The 19,181-nt window shown below is 45.1% G+C and overlaps 1 protein-coding gene across 1 annotated transcript; it reads right to left on the bottom strand.

Annotated features, from left to right (window-relative positions):
• Nucleotides 1–151: 151 nt before the first annotated feature.
• LOC309694857 (tumor necrosis factor alpha-induced protein 2-like) lies at nt 152–7,118 on the bottom strand (the record flags this gene model as incomplete). The annotated part of the gene is made up of 10 exons (XM_082515096.1): nt 152–258; nt 2,633–2,705; nt 2,808–2,931; nt 3,034–3,126; nt 3,242–3,336; nt 4,254–4,376; nt 4,590–4,701; nt 4,959–5,595; nt 5,853–5,927; nt 7,043–7,118. 10 exons carry the CDS (start codon nt 7,116–7,118, stop codon nt 152–154), a joined length of 1,515 nt encoding a protein of 504 aa, XP_082371222.1.
• Between the last annotated feature and the right edge of the window lie 12,063 nt (nt 7,119–19,181).

The raw sequence follows: 19,181 nt of genomic DNA, 5'->3' as shown, positions 1-19,181 counted from the left end.
CTCTCTGGGGTTCTCTTGGTATTTATCACTAAACATCTAAACAAATCTTCCTAAACAGTGAAATGAATGCTGCACATGTACTATATACACATAATTAAATATCATGAAAATAATTGTAATTAAACTTATGCCATGGATATTAACATGGGATTCAACAAATAAAATAATATTTGTACTTCCCACCTTCCACCGAGGAGCGCCTATCCTCGTGTCCTTTCCGTCTAAAAGAAAACTCTCTCTTAACAGTATTATTGGGATCTGAAAGAAAAAAGCACACAGTTTAATGAAGTTTGAATAACAGACTGCAGACATGAGTTCTGGTCTTTTGTTTTCTTCACTTTCCACAGACAAGCATCAGCAGTGCTTTTTGTTGTGAACTCAGTGTCAAAAAAAATGTTGTCTTTTTGCCCATTATTGTCATGTGTAGCTGTGGCAGGCATGAAGGAGGTGGACCCAAGTGCAGAACTCAAACATGAAGGATGAACTAAAGGTGGCAGTTTTATTGCTGGGGAAATTGTTAAAAGCGTAAACTCACAAGAAACACCAAAATTTAGAAAAATGGAAAATAGTAACAAAAACACTGGGAAAAGAAAACTTACACCAAGAAACTACAAATGAGGAGCTACACTGAAACTAGAAACACATGGAGATTTACACACATGAGGAGGTACGATGTGACAAAGGGCAAAGAAAAACACAGGGCTTAGATATTCAGAGGAGTAATAAGGGAAACAGGAGCGAGCTCTGCCGCAAGCTTTTCTACTGCTTCCTTGTTAGCCTCAGCTGTCTCCCAAAACAGATGTTTCTCCCTGTCTATCAGTTGCTGAGTGGCTTCACAAAAGGCTTGCATTTCAAGGTATTCCTAAAATGTAGGTTTCACTGGTGGACAAAAACAAAGAAAAATTGTTTTTAATTATCAGCACTATTTAATAGATGAATCGCCCAGGCTCTGTTAAACTGCTTTGATACTTTCTCAAGTTTTCACCCCTAAAGATGAAACAGGTCAGAAGAAGCGTTTATAGCCATTATTTTTTTGTTTTTGTTCCACAATTTTACTGTGGAAAACACTTTTAATTATAACATGTTTCCTACTGCAACTTTGGACCTCTGACCTTTATAACGATTTGAATACATGTCCAATGTTCCTGAATAAGTTTTGTTGGGAAACAAAATAAACAGATCAAAAAATGTTTGATATTTATTACTTAACATTTAAACAAATCTTACTAATGAGTGAAATGAATGCTGCACATGTACAATATGCACATAATAATTAATAATAAGAAAATAAGAAAAATAATTATAATGAAACTTTCAACTATATTAAAATGGAGTTCAACAAATAAAAAATAAAAAATATTTGTACTTCCCACCTTTTTCCTCCTTCGAGTCTTTAGAAGGGAGTGTATCCACTTCCCTTTTCCATCTCCATAGAAAAGATTCGCTCATTCTCTTTAATCTTTTATCAAACATACGGGGTTCTAAAAAAGAAAAGCAAACATTTTAATGTAGTTTGAATAACAGACTGCAGGTTTTCTCCCCTTTCCACAGACAAACATCAGCAGTGCTTTTTGTTATGAACTCAGTGCCCAAAAAATTATTGTTGTTTTTTTGTCCACTATAATGACCACCGCAGAGAACATTTTATTAAACATTTTACCGAGAAAAAATCCTGTGCAGATTTTAGCCACTTTGGTTTGTTCTTTCATGACTGCATGATTGTAAATATGAAATCTGATAAAAGGGCTTTTTAACAGTCATTTGGAGTTTTTATAGTAAGGTCAGGGGTAACAATCCATGCATTAATGAGGTACATTTAGTTGTTAATATACTGGTTGTCCAGCCATCAAAAAACTGTAAGTCCAAAGTGTCACATATAAATGAATATTGGCATTTACGTGGTTTCATTTTTACAGTGCATGGTTAAGTTAGCAATTACATCCTGGAAATATTCTAGATTTGCAAAAATGTACCACTTTACATACATTAAATATTTTTTTAACACATAGATTATTGACCAGGTTAAAAATATTATTTGAAGGCATCAAATCAGGATTCAGGAAACTGTGATGAATATAATCACTAATAAATGTTAATGTTACACTACTAAATACAAATAGCAGCTTTACTTAGTCTAAGGAGCTTGGAAAGACAAGCATCTGGACTTCTTTAAGTTGCTTGAAGACGTTTCACCTCTCATTGGCAGTGTTGGGTAAGTTACTTTAAAATAGTAACTTAGTTACATTACTAGTTACTTCTCTCAAAAGTAACTCAGTTACTTTAAGTTACTCGTTACTTTCAAAGTAACTAGTTACTAGGGAACGTAACTTTGGTTTTACTCAGAATTCTCTTGTTAATGTGTTGCTTCCATAACTTTGCCAGTCTTCTAGCTTGCTTACTTGCCACAGTGCACTGTGCCACCGACCAATAGAAAGGAAAAGATAATGTGCATATTTCCACGAGAGAAATCCCACGCCTGGACCGTCATTGACCGCCGCCATGATTCTAGCCTACGTCACAGCGTCATGTGCGCCTTTTACATCCAACACAAAAACTGCAGTCGTGGTGCTTTGATTGTACTCAGAACTCAGAAATTCTGCCTTCTGAATAGGAAGATGTAGGCAACACCTACGCATGCTGTTCAGCAGCTTCTCAAACGTGTTCTTCTTCAGCCAGTCACTGGTTCCCACCTTCTGGTAGTGTGGCTGTGTGAGGAACAAATAACACATTGTTTTAAAATCTTTGATTAAAACATGTTAGGATTTAATCCTGAGGATTATTGATATCTGCAGTTGTAAAGAACTTACTTTGAGGATCTTGTGCACAGGCGTTAATAAATAAGTGTGGGCAGACTGTTTCATCTCAGTCAGGACCTGCAAACAGTTTTCCCGCACATTCTCTGGGAACAGATCGTGCTTCTCAAAGAAGTCCCTTTAGACAGACCACACAGGACACATTAGCTCACAGTGAAGTATTCTCCTTTTATGATGAAGTTAAAATCTGAATTTCCATCTAACTGGATCAGAAACATACCTGAACTGTTCGACACAGCTGAGGTTTGCCTTTATGAAAGCTTTGCTGTGCGGTTTGTTCTGCCTTATGATGTCTTCATGAAACTCTTTATACCTGCAGAAGATTAAAAACAGTTTTCACTTTTATTATCTTGTTATTACCAAACGTAAAACTAAAATGTATTTTCAAATGACAATATTTAAAAGACAGCCTTGTGAAGCCTTGTTACCTCTGCATGAAGTCTGTCAGGTTGGATGTTATTTCCTGGGCCTTGTGTCGGTCTCTTACAGTTATATGTGCTGATGTCACGATGCCGTTGATCAACTGAAGACAAATGTATTGACAAATCAGTGGCAGTTTTAAGTTCTCAAAGCACTTTACACAGCAATGCACTTCCATCATTTTCAGATCCAGTTAAACACCAGGAACCAAACCCAGTGCTTTACAATGTTAGTGACAAACCCAAGTGATTAAACTACAGAACCATGGGAGGGTTTGAAACTGTGACTCTGATCTGACAGTAAATACGTTTCTATAAATGACCCAAACAAAAATAATTGTCTTCCTTGTTTGTAAATCTTTTTCTCAAAGTTTCTCAAAGTCTTTTTCAGTTTGGTTAATATGTGCAGCAGGCTGGAAAATATTTGTCTGCACTTCTTTGGAAAGTTCTAAAGTGGATAACAGAGTAAATGTCATTTTGCACATTTTGTTCTCCTATAATCAAAACAATGCTATGTCATTACTTCACCACAACAATTTTATTGCACAGTTCTGATATAGCAATGTATTCAAAGCCTCTCACAATGGTCAATGTGGCGGTGGTGAGGTCCCTGGCTCAACTGCAGGGGAGGAGTGGAGCAGTGAGCTCAAGGGTGATGGAGGGACCCCTCTTGAGGTGTCAGGGATTTAACTAATGAGGTTTCTCTCTTTGTAAATAATGAAGCCAGAGACCTAAGATGAGAAGTGTGTGAGCTGGAGACCAGCAGGAAAACAGGTGGAGTGGGTGCCGTACCTGTCAACAAGCAAATGATTTGCAATAAACACTCCTCAACATGATGCAGTGTGTCAGGTGAGTCACTACAGTCAACAATTACAAGTCAACAAACGCATGACTCACTATAAGAATCCTTGAAGTTGACCACCACAAGTGACACCTTTCACTTTATATTAACACCTTTTTATAAAAGCATCAATTCAAGCCTCTTTTATATCAAGTTGTAGCAACTCTACGGCAACTGTACCTGGATGACATCATAGGCCACAGGACTGGCGTTGCAACCATCATCTCTTGTCGGCTCCTTTCCTTGATCCCACTCTTTCTTTGCTTCATCCAATACTCGGCCAATATAAATCATCAGGTCGCTCTAAACACACAACAACACACAGCTGCCAGTTTTAAACCGCTTTCATGTGTAAAGATTTAATTACTGACAGTAATAATTACATCTACAATATTATGTCTAAAAAATATCCGTTAAAACCAGCAACTCTTTGATGCTGCATTTACACATCTCACTTTAAGCCCTGCAATGACCATACTGATTAACTGGATACACGCCTCAGATACACTGTGTTACCTGTTGTTTGCTGAGGTACTGCTCCTCCAGAGGTTTCAGTAACTCGCCAGGAAGCAGGTTTCCCAGCGCTTCAGTATTGATATTACTGGCCAGCTCAGGTTTTTCAAGGATTCTGGTACACAGAGCAGATAACACATGAGTTTCTATAAACACCCCAAGTTGTGTTTAGTCTATAAAAATGTCATTTTATTTAGCACATTAAGAAAACAAGAAATTAGCCGTTACATTTGTATTATTATTCACTATCTATCTGTAATTGCTCAGGTATTTATTCTTCTAAAAACAATGAAGGACCTCACACTGACAGACATCCTCATGTTTAGTCACAGAAAGATGCTGCTTCAAACAATAATTGAACTGGTGGCTTACTCTGGATAAAACTCCTTCACCCATCGCAGGAGGAAGCTGCAGTCCTTGTCATCCAGAACAAAGTCTGCAATCTTTTTGAGCCTTGCGCTGAAAGTTTGATGGTACTGTCTTGCATAAAAGTTACAGATGTCCATCTCTGGTGGGTAGCAGTTCTTCACAACCTCCACCACCCGCTGCAGGTCCTCCTTCAGCTGCCTGCCCATGGAGTGGATGTCTGCCTCTATAGATGACTGGTTCACGGGATCACCAATGGGGCTTGATGGATTATCCATACGCCCATTTACTAATTTTTGAAGCACTTCATCATGGTGTTTCTTCCACTTCTTGGGCCTCCAGGCTGGTGGAGTCTGGCATCTTTGTTTCCACAGCTGGTCCTGGTCTTCCTCAAGGTTGATGGCTTTCACCGCAGATGTCAAAGCAGACACCTCTTCCTCAGTGCTGAGAGAAAGACTCTTCTGCAGAATCTGCCATACATGCTCTTCAAGGGCTTTATGGTCTGCAGCAAGCTTTTCTACTGCTTCCTTGTTGGCCTCAGCCTCAGCTGTCTCCCAAAACAGATGTTTCTCCCTGTCTATCAGTTGCTGAGTGGCCTCACAAAAGGCTTGCATTTCAAGGTATTCCTCAAACGTAGATTTCACTGGTGGACAATAACAAAGACAAATCTTTGAATTTCTTTTAGATTAGTACTATTTTATAGTTCAATCACCCAGGCTCTCTGGGGTTCTCTTGGTATTTATCACTAAACATCTAAACAAATCTTCCTAAACAGTGAAATGAATGCTGCACATGTACTATATACACATAATTAAATATCATGAAAATAATTGTAATTAAACTTATGCCATGGATATTAACATGGGATTCAACAAATAAAAAAATATTTGTACTTCCCACCTTCCACCGAGGAGCGCCTATCCTCGTGTCCTTTCCGTCTAAAAGAAAACTCTCTCTTAACAGTATTATTGGGATCTGAAAGAAAAAAGCACACAGTTTAATGAAGTTTGAATAACAGACTGCAGACATGAGTTCTGGTCTTTTGTTTTCTTCACTTTCCACAGACAAGCATCAGCAGTGCTTTTTGTTGTGAACTCAGTGTCAAAAAAAATGTTGTCTTTTTGCCCATTATTGTCATGTGTAGCTGTGGCAGGCATGAAGGAGGTGGACCCAAGTGCAGAACTCAAACATGAAGGATGAACTAAAGGTGGCAGTTTTATTGCTGGGGAAATTGTTAAAAGCGTAAACTCACAAGAAACACCAAAATTTAGAAAAATGGAAAATAGTAACAAAAACACTGGGAAAAGAAAACTTACACCAAGAAACTACAAATGAGGAGCTACACTGAAACTAGAAACACATGGAGATTTACACACATGAGGAGGTACGATGTGACAAAGGGCAAAGAAAAGCACAGGGCTTAGATATTCAGAGGAGTAATAAGGGAAACAGGAGCGAGCTCTGCCGCAAGCTTTTCTACTGCTTCCTTGTTGGCCTCAGCTGTCTCCCAAAACAGATGTTTCTCCCTGTCTATCAGTTGCTGAGTGGCTTCACAAAAGGCTTGCATTTCAAGGTATTCCTAAAATGTAGGTTTCACTGGTGGACAAAAACAAAGAAAAATTGTTTTTAATTATCAGCACTATTTAATAGATGAATCGCCCAGGCTCTGTTAAACTGCTTTGATACTTTCTCAAGTTTTCACCCCTAAAGATGAAACAGGTCAGAAGAAGCGTTTATAGCCATTATTTTTTTGTTTTTGTTCCACAATTTTACTGTGGAAAACACTTTTAATTATAACATGTTTCCTACTGCAACTTTGGACCTCTGACCTTTATAACGATTTGAATACATGTCCAATGTTCCTGAATAAGTTTTGTTGGGAAACAAAACAAACAGATCAAAAAATGTTTGATATTTATTACTTAACATTTAAACACATCTTACTAATGAGTGAAATGAATGCTGCACATGTACAATATGCACATAATAATTAATAATAAGAAAATAAGAAAAATAATTATAATGAAACTTTCAACTATATTAAAATGGAGTTCAACAAATAAAAAATAAAAAATATTTGTACTTCCCACCTTTTTCCTCCTTCGAGTCTTTAGAAGGGAGTGTATCCACTTCCCTTTTCCATCTCCATAGAAAAGATTCGCTCATTCTCTTTAATCTTTTATCAAACATACGGGGTTCTAAAAAAGAAAAGCAAACATTTTAATGTAGTTTGAATAACAGACTGCAGGTTTTCTCCCCTTTCCACAGACAAACATCAGCAGTGCTTTTTGTTATGAACTCAGTGCCCAAAAAATTATTGTTGTTTTTTTGTCCACTATAATGACCACCGCAGAGAACATTTTATTAAACATTTTACCGAGAAAAAATCCTGTGCAGATTTTAGCCACTTTGGTTTGTTCTTTCATGACTGCATGATTGTAAATATGAAATCTGATAAAAGGGCTTTTTAACAGTCATTTGGAGTTTTTATAGTAAGGTCAGGGGTAACAATCCATGCATTAATGAGGTACATTTAGTTGTTAATATACTGGTTGTCCAGCCATCAAAAAACTGTAAGTCCAAAGTGTCACATATAAATGAATATTGGCATTTACGTGGTTTCATTTTTACAGTGCATGGTTAAGTTAGCAATTACATCCTGGAAATATTCTAGATTTGCAAAAATGTACCACTTTACATACATTAAATATTTTTTTAACACATAGATTATTGACCAGGTTAAAAATATTATTTGAAGGCATCAAATCAGGATTCAGGAAACTGTGATGAATATAATCACTAATAAATGTTAATGTTACACTACTAAATACAAATAGCAGCTTTACTTAGTCTAAGGAGCTTGGAAAGACAAGCATCTGGACTTCTTTAAGTTGCTTGAAGACGTTTCACCTCTCATTGGCAGTGTTGGGTAAGTTACTTTAAAATAGTAACTTAGTTACATTACTAGTTACTTCTCTCAAAAGTAACTCAGTTACTTCAAGTTACTCGTTACTTTCAAAGTAACTAGTTACTAGGGAACGTAACTTTGGTTTTACTCAGAATTCTCTTGTTAATGTGTTGCTTCCATAACTTTGCCAGTCTTCTAGCTTGCTTACTTGCCACAGTGCACTGTGCCACCGACCAATAGAAAGGAAAAGATAATGTGCATATTTCCACGAGAGAAATCCCACGCCTGGACCGTCATTGACCGCCGCCATGATTCTAGCCTACGTCACAGCGTCATGTGCGCTTTTTACATCCAACACAAAAACTGCAGTCGTGGTGCTTTGATTGTACTCAGAACTCAGAAATTCTGCCTTCTGAATAGGAAGATGTAGGCAACACCAGACTGCAGATGAGCCGCTTACAGGGCTGGACTGGGACAAAAAAAAAAATCAGCCCGGGCATTTTGACTAGAGACCAGCCCACTATTATAGGAAAAATCATAAAGCCTTTGAATGAAAACAAACACTGTTGTGACAGTGATGTACACTGTTCTGATGGTATATATGTATCAATCTATCAATCGTTTGTTGTAAGATTCAGATAATTATTTTTTAAAAGCGAGACATTTTAAATGAGAATAAGAAAGAAAAGTATTTCTTTGTGCCCCCCTCTCCCTGTTAATGCCCTACATGCCCCCTGGCAACACTTTGCTAGACCCGCCCCTGCACAGTTACCAGCTGTCAGCTACATAAAAAAGGATCCTGGTGTTATTTGTCTCTCAGAAACAGTTCATAACTTCAACTCATTCATGTCACCTAAAAGGTAAACCTGTTTCTCCATCACAGCTCTGATGATTCAGTAAGGACATCTCCTGGTTTCATCTTCATGTTTCCCTCTCACCAGATAACCAAACGATATCATCACCAGCAGCTTTACAGATGTGGCTCCAGCAAACATCAGCTGATACTAGAAATTAATATTAAATAAATTCTAACAACAGCTGATCAAACGTGCTGCTGTTGTTTAACGCGACATCCGCTGGTTTCCTCTTTCTGGCGCAAAGTGGACGATAAACAAACAAGAGAGCCGATCAGCTGATCATTGATCAGTTTCATGATTGAAGTAGCAGCAGGAGAGGGAGGGGAGAGAATGAGAGAAGAAGAGGCAGCTGTGCAGCGTAAACACAGAATAACTCCAGCTTTGTGTCTTTTTCATTGTAGCTGAAGTCCGGGACAAACTGTTCCTTTTCACCTCAATAAGAAATGCGTAATATTTCCTCTGAATACCAGACAGGACGGTTGGCAATTCTAATAACTTATGAACAAAATAAAGTTCAACATCATTAACTTCATAGCACCACCCAGCTGTATAGAAACTCCGTCATGCTAGCTAGCACGCAGTACGAAAAAGTCAGAATAACAAAAATAAACTCCACCTAAACTTGGTTCATATCTGACCCAGAGAGACTGCAGGTCATAACTTCTTACCTGAAGTTCAGTTCACACTTGGACCGGCGGCCGCCTCGGGTCTCTTTTCCTTCTGCGTCCCTTTCCTTCATCCACCTGCTGGCCTCCACCACTTGCTAATGTTACTGAATCTGTGCAAGCTCCGCGATAGCCACCACACGAAGTAACGAGTAACGACCCTATCTAAATCCCAGTAACGACTAACGCGTTCCTGATTTTGGCATAATAACTAGTTACCGTGCTCGTTACCACAATAATAACGTAGTTACTGTAACGCGTTACTTAATAACGCGTTAGTCCCAACACTGCTCATTGGAGAAGCTTCTCCAGTTCTGGGGTCAAATGGTGAAGAGTCCCAGATTTAAGCCCTGTGGGAGTGTGGTGGTCCCCCCCCCCCCCCGCCCCTCAATGAGCCTCTAACTAATCACATGAGCCAAGGTGTGAAGACGGGTGTGGGTCAGCCAAGGTTTCGGGTGAGCTCATTGTGAAACCTGGCCCCACCCTATCATGTGATTTCCTGAGGTCAGATGGCCCAGGATGTGAGTGGGCGTTAAGGCATCTGGGAAGGGATCTCAGAACTGGATTATAGATGGCAGACAGTTGGTGTCGTAAGCCATGAGGCAGTGTAGTTCACAGTCAGCCAAGGAAATCATGTCCAGAACAGAAGCCACAGTGAACATAGATGGCTTCTTTCACTCTTCTTTCAAACCATCAGTCTTCTCTGTTCAAAATGTGAACATTGGCATCCTCAAAAGAGTGACCTTTGTCCTTTAGATGCAGATGGACAGCCGAGTCTTGTCCCGTTGAGGTGGCTCTTCTATGTTGTGCCATGCGTTTATGAAGTGGCTGTTTGGTCTCTCCAGTGTAGCGGTCTGGGTATTCCTCGCTACACTCTACAGCATACACTACATTGTTAAGCTTGTGTTTAGGAGTTTTGTCTTTGGGATGAACCAGTTTTTGTCTGAGTGTGTTGCTGGGCCTGAAGTACACTGGGATGTCGTGCTTGGAGAAGACTCTCTGGAGTTCCGATACACCGGCTACAACAATGTTGTTTCGTTTGTCTTTCAGAGCCTCCCTAGTTGGTGTCTGATCTTCTTTTCTGTGCATCTTTGCTGACCTGTGAACCGCATGTTTTAAAAGCTTCCTTTACATGTACACTTTCCCCCTGAGATCCATTTCCAGACACCTTAACGCCCACTCACATCCTGTGTCATCTCTGTCATCGACCTCAGGAAATCACATGATAGAGTGATTTCCTTGGCTGACTTTGAACTACATCCGTTTTCACACCTTGGCTCGTGTGATTAGTTAGAGGATCATTAGGGGGTCCATTGTCCCTCTTGGGAGGACACTCCCACAGGGCTTAAATCTGGGACTCTCCACCATTTGACCCCAGAACTGAAGAAGCTTCTCGGATGAGAAGTGAAACGTCTTCAACTTAAAGAAGTCCAGACACTTTTCTTTCCAAGCTCCTTAGACTACAATGACCTGGATAACTGAGAACCTTCACAGACGGCAGCTTTACTTGCTCAACATTTGATTTTACTCCTGGTTGACTTATCTGCAGCCTTTAATAGTATTAATACTTCTCTTATTAACAGACTACACAACTGAGTTGGCATTACTGGTACTGCTCTCAAATGGTTTTCTTCATACTTGTCCAACAGATACTTCAGAATTTGTATGAATCAGCGTATGTCCTCATCTGCACCCCAAGTCTCAGTCCCTGCACCAGTTTCCTTTATTGTCATGGTCTCCGTGCCTGCCCGGTCGGCCCCACAAGGCTACAATTGCTGTTTCTGTTCTCTCCCTCTCTGCCTGGGCGGAGCTCACTGTGGGCTCCTGCCCTTGGCCCACACACACACCTGACAACACTCACCCATCATCACCGGGAGCACTATTTGAGGCTGGAACACAGATCCTCTCGTCGCTGGATGATTGTACCCCTAACGTTAGTGTTCTCACAGCTCTTGTGCTTCATATTCGTGATTTGTGATTAGTTGGTGACCTGCCTTCTCGTCTGCCTCAGATCTCCCCCCCCGGGACCTGCGACCTCCCTGCTGCGGGAACGTGTGTGAGTGTGAGCGAAGAAGACGTGAGCGAGTTACCCTGTGATTCCCCCGGAGTTTTGGATCCCTTCACTGTACATATATTGCACTGGCACTGTAAATAAACTACACCTTGGAGATACCTTACCGCTCTGCGTTTGAATCCCTGTACCAGATCGTGACAGAATCATCCAGCCACGGAAATGGATTCAGCAGATCCAGCGGTCTCGACTCCCACCCTCGCCACTTTGGCCGCGATGCTGGCACGCCACGAGCAGATGTTCATTCACCTTCGAGCAGAGCTCGCGAACCTCACACAGGCCGTGGCCCGGCTAACACTGCTACCGGCCGCTCCACTGGTCGCCGCTCCTCCGTTGGAGGCGCCAGCTCCAGCACTAAGTGTCGCGCCACCTGCTCCCTCACCTGTTCACGTTGACAGATTCCTCCCCACTCCCAGGGCTTTCACGGGAGAGATTGATAAATGTGCTGGTTTCCTCACTCAGTGTGCCCTTCAGTTTCGCCAGCAACCGCAAGCCTTTTCTACTGATGGTGCGAAAATCGCTTATATCGTCCAGTTACTCCAGGACCGTGCTCTAACCTGGGCTCAAGCTGCGCTTCAGGCGGAGCCGGACATCACCTTTTCTGACTTTCTTACTAAGTTTAAAGGTGTGTTTGACAGGAAAGCCACAACTGCCACCGCCGGCCAGCGCTTGCTTGCGCTTAAACAAGGTAAACGCAGCATGGCTGATTTTTCTATTGACTTTTCTACCTTGGCTGAACAGGCGAAATGGGGGGAAGAGGCCCTTAAAAGTGCATTGCTCACTAATATTAATGAGGAAATAAAGAATGAACTAATGCTCCGTGAACTGCCTTCCTCCCTGGATGCGCTTCTGGTTTTGTGTATGCGGGTGGACGATCAGGTGCGCGCACATCGGAGCGCACGCGCGCGTTCGGGGCATGCCCCGCTGGACTTTTGTGGGACCCCTACTGCAGCCCATGGGTCGTGTGACGCCGACACCGGGGATGGGGAAGAGCCCATGCAGCTTGGGCGCTCACGGCTGTCGCCCGCGGAGCGCCAGCGCCGTCTTGCCTCCGGTGAGTGCGTTTATTGCAGCCGTAAAGGCCACTCTGTCTCCTCCTGCCCAACGCTGGCAAAAGGGCGCGCTCACCAGTGATCGTGAGGGTGCTGGTGGGCGATCTGTCAAGTGAAAGCCCTCTCCCCAGACTTCTTTTGCCGGCTACTCTGCGTGTTCGGACTGTTTCTCATTCTCTCTCCGTTCTCATTGACTCTGGGGCTGAGCAGAACTTTATTGACACCTCACTCGCCGCCAAACTGAACATCGCCTTGGAGCCTCTGTCACGCCCCCTCCGCGTTCACGCACTGTCGGGCCAGCGCCTGCCTGACATCACTCATGTTTCTGAATTCCTTTCATTATCTCTCTCTGGCAATCACGCAGAAAGGATTTGTTTTTTTTTCGTTTAAGGCTCCTCTCACTCCGCTGGTTCTGGGTCACCCCTGGCTTGTCCTCCACAACCCGCATATCGACTGGGAGAAGGGTGCCGTACTAGGTTGGAGTGTGGCCTGCCATATGAACTGCCTCCGGGCTGCGGCTTCCCCCGTTTCGCTCCCACCCACGGCCTCGCCGTCGGACGCCCCGGACCTCTCGATGGTTCCGCGGGTTTATCATGATCTGCGGGATGTTTTTTGTAAGGATCGGGCGCGGTCCCTTCCCCCGCACCGCCCGTACGATTGTGCCGTCGATCTTCTTCCTGGAGCTCCGCTGCCGTCTAGCCGCCTGTACAGCCTCTCCCGGCCTGAGAGGGATGCTATGGAGCGTTACATCTCGGAGTCGCTGGCGGCAGGGTTGATTCGCCCCTCCTCTTCCCCTGTCGCGGCTGGGTTTTTTTTCGTGGATAAGAAGGATGGTTTGCTGCGGCCGTGTATTGACTTTCGGGGCCTTAATCAGATCACTGTTAAGAACAAATACCCTTTGCCGTTGCTTTCCTCCGCCTTTGAACTGCTTCAAGGCATGACCGTCTTTACCAAGCTGGATCTGCGCAACGCTTACCACCTGGTGCGCATCAGAGAGGGGGATGAGTGGAAGACCGCGTTCAATACGCATCGGGGCCACTTTGAGTATCTCGTGATGCCATTTGGGCTGACTAACGCCCCCGCAGTGTTTCAGGCGATGGTTAATGATGTCCTTCGTGATTTTGTTAACCGTTGTGTATTTGTGTACTTGGATGACATCTTGATCTTTTCTAAGACACTCGAGGAGCACAAGGTCCATGTCCGGCAGGTCCTGCTACGCCTTCTGGAGAACCGGCTCTTTGTGAAGGGGGAGAAGTGCGATTTCCACGTGGCGTCAGTGAGTTTTCTGGGCCACATTATCGAGAAGGGGGACTTGCGGACTGATCCGGAGAAAGTGCGGGCTGTGGTGGAATGGCCTACTCCTCCTGATCGCCGCCAAGTGCAACGTTTTTTGGGATTCGCCAACTTTTACAGACGGTTCATTCGCGATTTCAGCAGAATCGCTCTCCCTCTCACTAAACTCACCTCTCCCAAAGTTCCCTTCCAGTGGGATTCTGCCGCTCAGCGAGCCTTCGCCCTGCTCAAGGACAGGTTCACCACTGCTCCCATACTCCGGCAACCGGACCTTACACGGCAGTTCGTTGTGGAGGTGGACGCGTCGGACTCCGGGGTTGGGGCATTTCTGTCTCAACAGCTGGACGGTAAGCTGCACCCGTGTGCCTTTTATTCTCGCCGTCTCTCCCCAGCAGAGTGTAACTATGACATCGGGGACCGGGAGCTTCTGGCCATCAAGCTGGCCCTGGAGGAGTGGAGACATTGGTTGGAGGGAGCGGCACAACCATTCATCGTCTGGACGGATCACAAGAATCTGGAGTACCTGCGCTCGGCTAGACGTCTCAATTCCCGGCAAGCCAGGTGGGCGCTGTTTTTTGCTCGTTTTGACTTCACTATCACCTACAGGCCAGGAACACGGAACGTAAAGCCAGACGCCCTGTCCAGGCAATTCTCCATCACTGGGGAGGACTCGGACCCTGAGCCTGTCCTCCCGGCCGCCTGCGTAATTGGAGCCATCTCCTGGGAGATCGAGGGGCTCATCCAAGAGGCGCAGGAGACCGAACCGGATCCTGGCACTGGTCCACCTGGTCGCCTCTTCGTTCCTTCAGCCGTCCGCTCTCAGGTTCTCCAGTGGGCTCACACCGCCCGCTTTTCATGCCATCCTGGGGTCCTCCGCACCTGCTCGTTCCTCCGACGTTACTTCTGGTGGCCTGCTATGGCTAGGGATGCCAAGGAGTACGTAGCGGCCTGTTCGACCTGCGCCCGGAATAAGCTTTCGAACCGCCCTCCACCGGGTCTTCTGCAGCCTCTCCCTACACCAGCCCGACCGTGGTCCCATGTTTCTTTGGACTTTGTCACGGGGCTGCCGCCCTCCGCTGGTAACACCGCCATACTTACCGTTATCGATCGTTTCTCCAAAGCTGCACACTTCGTCGCCCTCCCGAAGCTCCCCTCTGCCTTGGAGACGGCCCGGCTCCTCACCTCCCATGTGTTCCGTCTTCACGGGATCCCCGAGGACATCGTCTCGGATAGAGGGCCGCAATTCACGTCCCGTGTTTGGAGGGAGTTCTGCTCCGCACTGGGGGCCAAGGTCAGTCTGTCTTCCGGTTTCCATCCACAGAGTAACGGGCAATCGGAGCGGGCCAACCAGGAGCTGGAAGCTGCCCTCCGCTGTGTCGCTTCGCACAACCAATCGACCTGGAGTGAACAGCTTCCATGGATCGAATACGCCCACAACAGCCACACGTCCTCCGCCACGGGCAAGTCTCCCTTCGAAGCGTCCCTGGGCTATCAACCGCCTTTGCTCCCGGCCATCGAAGGTGAGCACTCCGTTCCTTCTGTACAGGCTCACCTCCGCGGGTGCCGTCGTGCCTGGCGGGCGACTCGGGCTGCCCTACTCCGTACTAAGGAGCGGAACAAGACCCTCGCTGACCGTCGCTGACCGTCGCCCCCGTGTACACCATCGGTCAACAGGTATGGCTGGCTACCCGTTTTGTGCCGCTACGGACTGAGTCAAAGAAGCTGTCTCCTCAGTTTATTGGCCCTTTTCCCGTGGAAGCCATTGTGAACCCTGTGTCTGTCCGCCTCAAGCTGCCGCGCAACATGCGCATTCGCAATGTCTTCCATGTGTCTCAGGTCAAGCCGGTGCTCTCCAGCCCGTTGTGCCCTCCCTCCAGGGCCCCGCCGCCCCCCCTGCTCGTGGATGGTCAGCTGGTCTACAATATCACCCGCATCATGGACTCCCGGCGCCGGGGTCGGGGTTTTCAGTACCTGGTTGACTGGGAGGGCTACGGGATAGAGGAACGCTCCTGGGTGCCTCGAGCTGCTGTCCTGGATGGGGCCATGCTCCGGGACTTCCACCGCAGGCATCCAGGTAAGCCTGGTGGGTCACCGGGAGGCTCCCGTTGAGGGGGGGGTACTGTCATGGTCTCCGTGCCTGCCCGGTCGGCCCCACAAGGCTACAATTGCTGTTTCTGTTCTCTCCCTCTCTGCCTGGGCGGAGCTCACTGTGGGCTCCTGCCCTTGGCCCACACACACACCTGACAACACTCACCCATCATCACCGGGAGCACTATTTGAGGCTGGAACACAGATCCTCTCGTCGCTGGATGATTGTACCCCTAACGTTAGTGTTCTCACAGCTCTTGTGCTTCATATTCGTGATTTGTGATTAGTTGGTGACCTGCCTTCTCGTCTGCCTCAGATCTCCCCCCCCCGGGACCTGCGACCTCCCTGCTGCGGGAACATGTGTGAGTGTGAGCGAAGAAGACGTGAGCGAGTTACCCTGTGATTCCCCCGGAGTTTTGGATCCCTTCACTGTACATATATTGCACTGGCACTGTAAATAAACTACACCTTGGAGATACCTTACCGCTCTGCGTTTGAATCCCTGTACCAGATCGTGACAGTTATATATGTCACCCCTGAGCGATCGATGTAATCTTTTTAATAGATTTTCATACCATTGCTATGCAGATGACACAGTTTACTTTTATGTCAAGCCCAACAACCTTAACAGCCTTTCCTGCCGCAGTGACTGCTTCTCTGCCATTACTAATTGGATGTAGTCAAATTTACTTCATCGCAATTTCAGTAAACCTGAGGTTTTAGTACTTGGCCCAGGCAGTTTCTCTAAGGAGATACATGTAAGTCAGTACATCGGCCCCTTCACAAATGACTTCTAAAACTAAAAACCTTGGTATCATTTTTGACCAACACCTGAATTTTGAAACTCATATCTCAAAGCTCACCCAAACTTGTTTCCTTGACCTCAGGAATATTGCGAAATTCTGTTACTAGCATAATCCTCTGCATGGACAGGACACTGCTTATACAGCAGAGCTTCTGAAACCTGATCACTGCAGCCAACCTTTCCGATCCTCTAACCAGGATCTTCTAATTGTCCCTCACTTTAATTATTAAACCAGAGGTGATTGTACTTTTGAGGTTGTTGCAAACAAACTGTGGAACAGCCTTCCTCACTCAATCAGGTCTACTGACTCTGTTATTTGATTTAAAAGGTTTATTCCGGAGCCCGAAGCAGCTCTTGACAAAACAACCTGGCTAGCATGTACAGAGGCCTGACCACAACATTTTTGGAATGAGTAAAAGGAACTAGGTCTTGTCACTCAACATCACCTGTGGACCTGCATTTGTTGTACCTGGATGGCAACAAATGCCAACAAATGCAAGTCCAAAGTGTCACATATAAATTAATACAGGCATTTAATAACAAAGAGCTCATTCCTGAGCCTTGAGCAGCTCTTGAAGCAGGAGTGGTGACAGATTAGTGCCCATTGAGTGCCCCTACATCAATTGCTACTCTTGTGGAGGGGTTTGTGTGTTCCAGAGATCACAGGGGCTATAACGTTGGGGGGCTTTTGTCCCCTGGTAGAGTCTCATATGGCAAATTGGCCTTGGTTGAGGCACCAGACAAAGAGAAATTCAAAAACCCATATAAGAAGAAGATCCAGGGAATAGCATGGATTCCCAGCATAGGGTTACCGGGGCTCCGCTCTGGAGCCAGGGTGTTCCAAATGACAGTTAAAAGTACCAGGCCTTCCTGGAGTTCATGAATAGGGTGCATGAGGGTGCTCCAGCTGTGTTCTCTTACTGGGAGACTTCAACGCTCACGTGGGCAATGACAGTGACACCTGGAAAGGCGTGATTGGGAGGAACAGCCTGCCAGATCTGAACCAGAGCCGTGTTCTGTTACTGGACTTCTGTGCCAAACCACAAAACACAAACCACAACAAACACCATGTTTGAACATAAGGATGTCCATAAGTGCACGTGGCACCAGGACACCCAAGGCACAGGCTGATTTTGTAATTGTATCATTAGATCTGCAGCCATAAGTTGTGGACACTCAGGTGAGTGTCCAGTTGAGCTGTCCACTGATACCATCCTGGCTGTGAGATGGATTAGGAGGCGGGCAAGGATAGTGAGGGAGAGCTGGGAATGCCTGGAAGAGGCCCCCATCTGCAAGATCTTCAACTCCCACCTCAGACAGAGCTTCGACAGCATTCCAAGGAGCCAGCAGGGGCTGGGTCCTGCAGGGTGTGCTCCAACTGTAGGGGGATCATACTCCTCAGCCTTCCTGGGAAAGTATATGCCAGGGTGCTGAGTGAGGGGAGTGGGAGATCGGCAGACGGATTGGTGCTGTGGCTGCAATGATGCAAATGCTGTACCAGTCCGTTGTGGTGAAGAGAAAACTGAGCGTAAAAAGCGAAGCTTTCAATTTATCTTCTGGACATGTCGGATTGGGAGGAGGCCCCTCTATCTCTCGGCTGGCCTGGGAACGCCTTGGTGTACCCCTGGACAAGCAAGAGGAGGTGGCTGGGGAGAGGGAGGTCTGGGCTTCTCTGCTAAGGCTGCTGCCCCCACAACCTGGCCCGAATAAGCAGGGGAAGATGGATGGATGGCTGTATGGATCTCTGCATATTTAGCTAGAAGTTAGTTAGAAGTTTCACCTGTGTTTGATCGTGTTAGTGGTCTGGATTTTTTCTGGTTGCTCTTCGGAGAGATGGATGCAGAACCAGCACTCAGACCTGACAGAGAGGGAAGAAGAGCACATTAGTAGAAGCTGGATTTTCTGTTAAACTGACTGTTTAGTCCCTACTTTCAAAAATATATTTGTCTTTGCCGTGTCACAGCGATACAAAACCAACTCTGAAGTTTATTTTCCTTTTTACACTGGCTGCCTGTCCGTCAGAGGATAGACTTTAAAGTTCTGATGCTGGTCTATAAAGCTCTGAATGGTTTAGGACCAAAATACATCAGTGACCTCCTGACCCAGTATGAACCTTCCAGATCCCTCAGGTCATCTGGATCCGGTCTTTTATCAGTTCCCAGAGTCAGAACCAGACACGGAGAAGCTGCATTCAGCTTTTATGCTCCATATATCTGGAACAAACTCCCAGAAAGCCTCAGATCAGCTGAAACACTCAGTTTATTTAAATCCAGGTTGAAGACTCACCTATTCTCAGCTGCATTTGAATAAAGCACCAGATCCACATTTTTAAGCTTAAATTTCAAAACTTACATTTAACTACTGATTTTATCTACTGTTCTGATTTTATCTACTGTTCTGATTTTATCTATTGTTTTTTTTTTTTATTATTATTTTTAATAAATTTTAGATCATGCTTTTTATTTGTTTTTGTTTTTTAATGTCTCTGTA

Source organism: Aulonocara stuartgranti (genome assembly GCF_965226115.1).
Source record: "Aulonocara stuartgranti genome assembly, chromosome: 19".
NCBI lineage: Eukaryota > Metazoa > Chordata > Actinopteri > Cichliformes > Cichlidae > Aulonocara > Aulonocara stuartgranti.
Note: the sequence above shows the minus strand (reverse complement) of the source record. Positions and strands in the feature narration are given on the sequence as shown.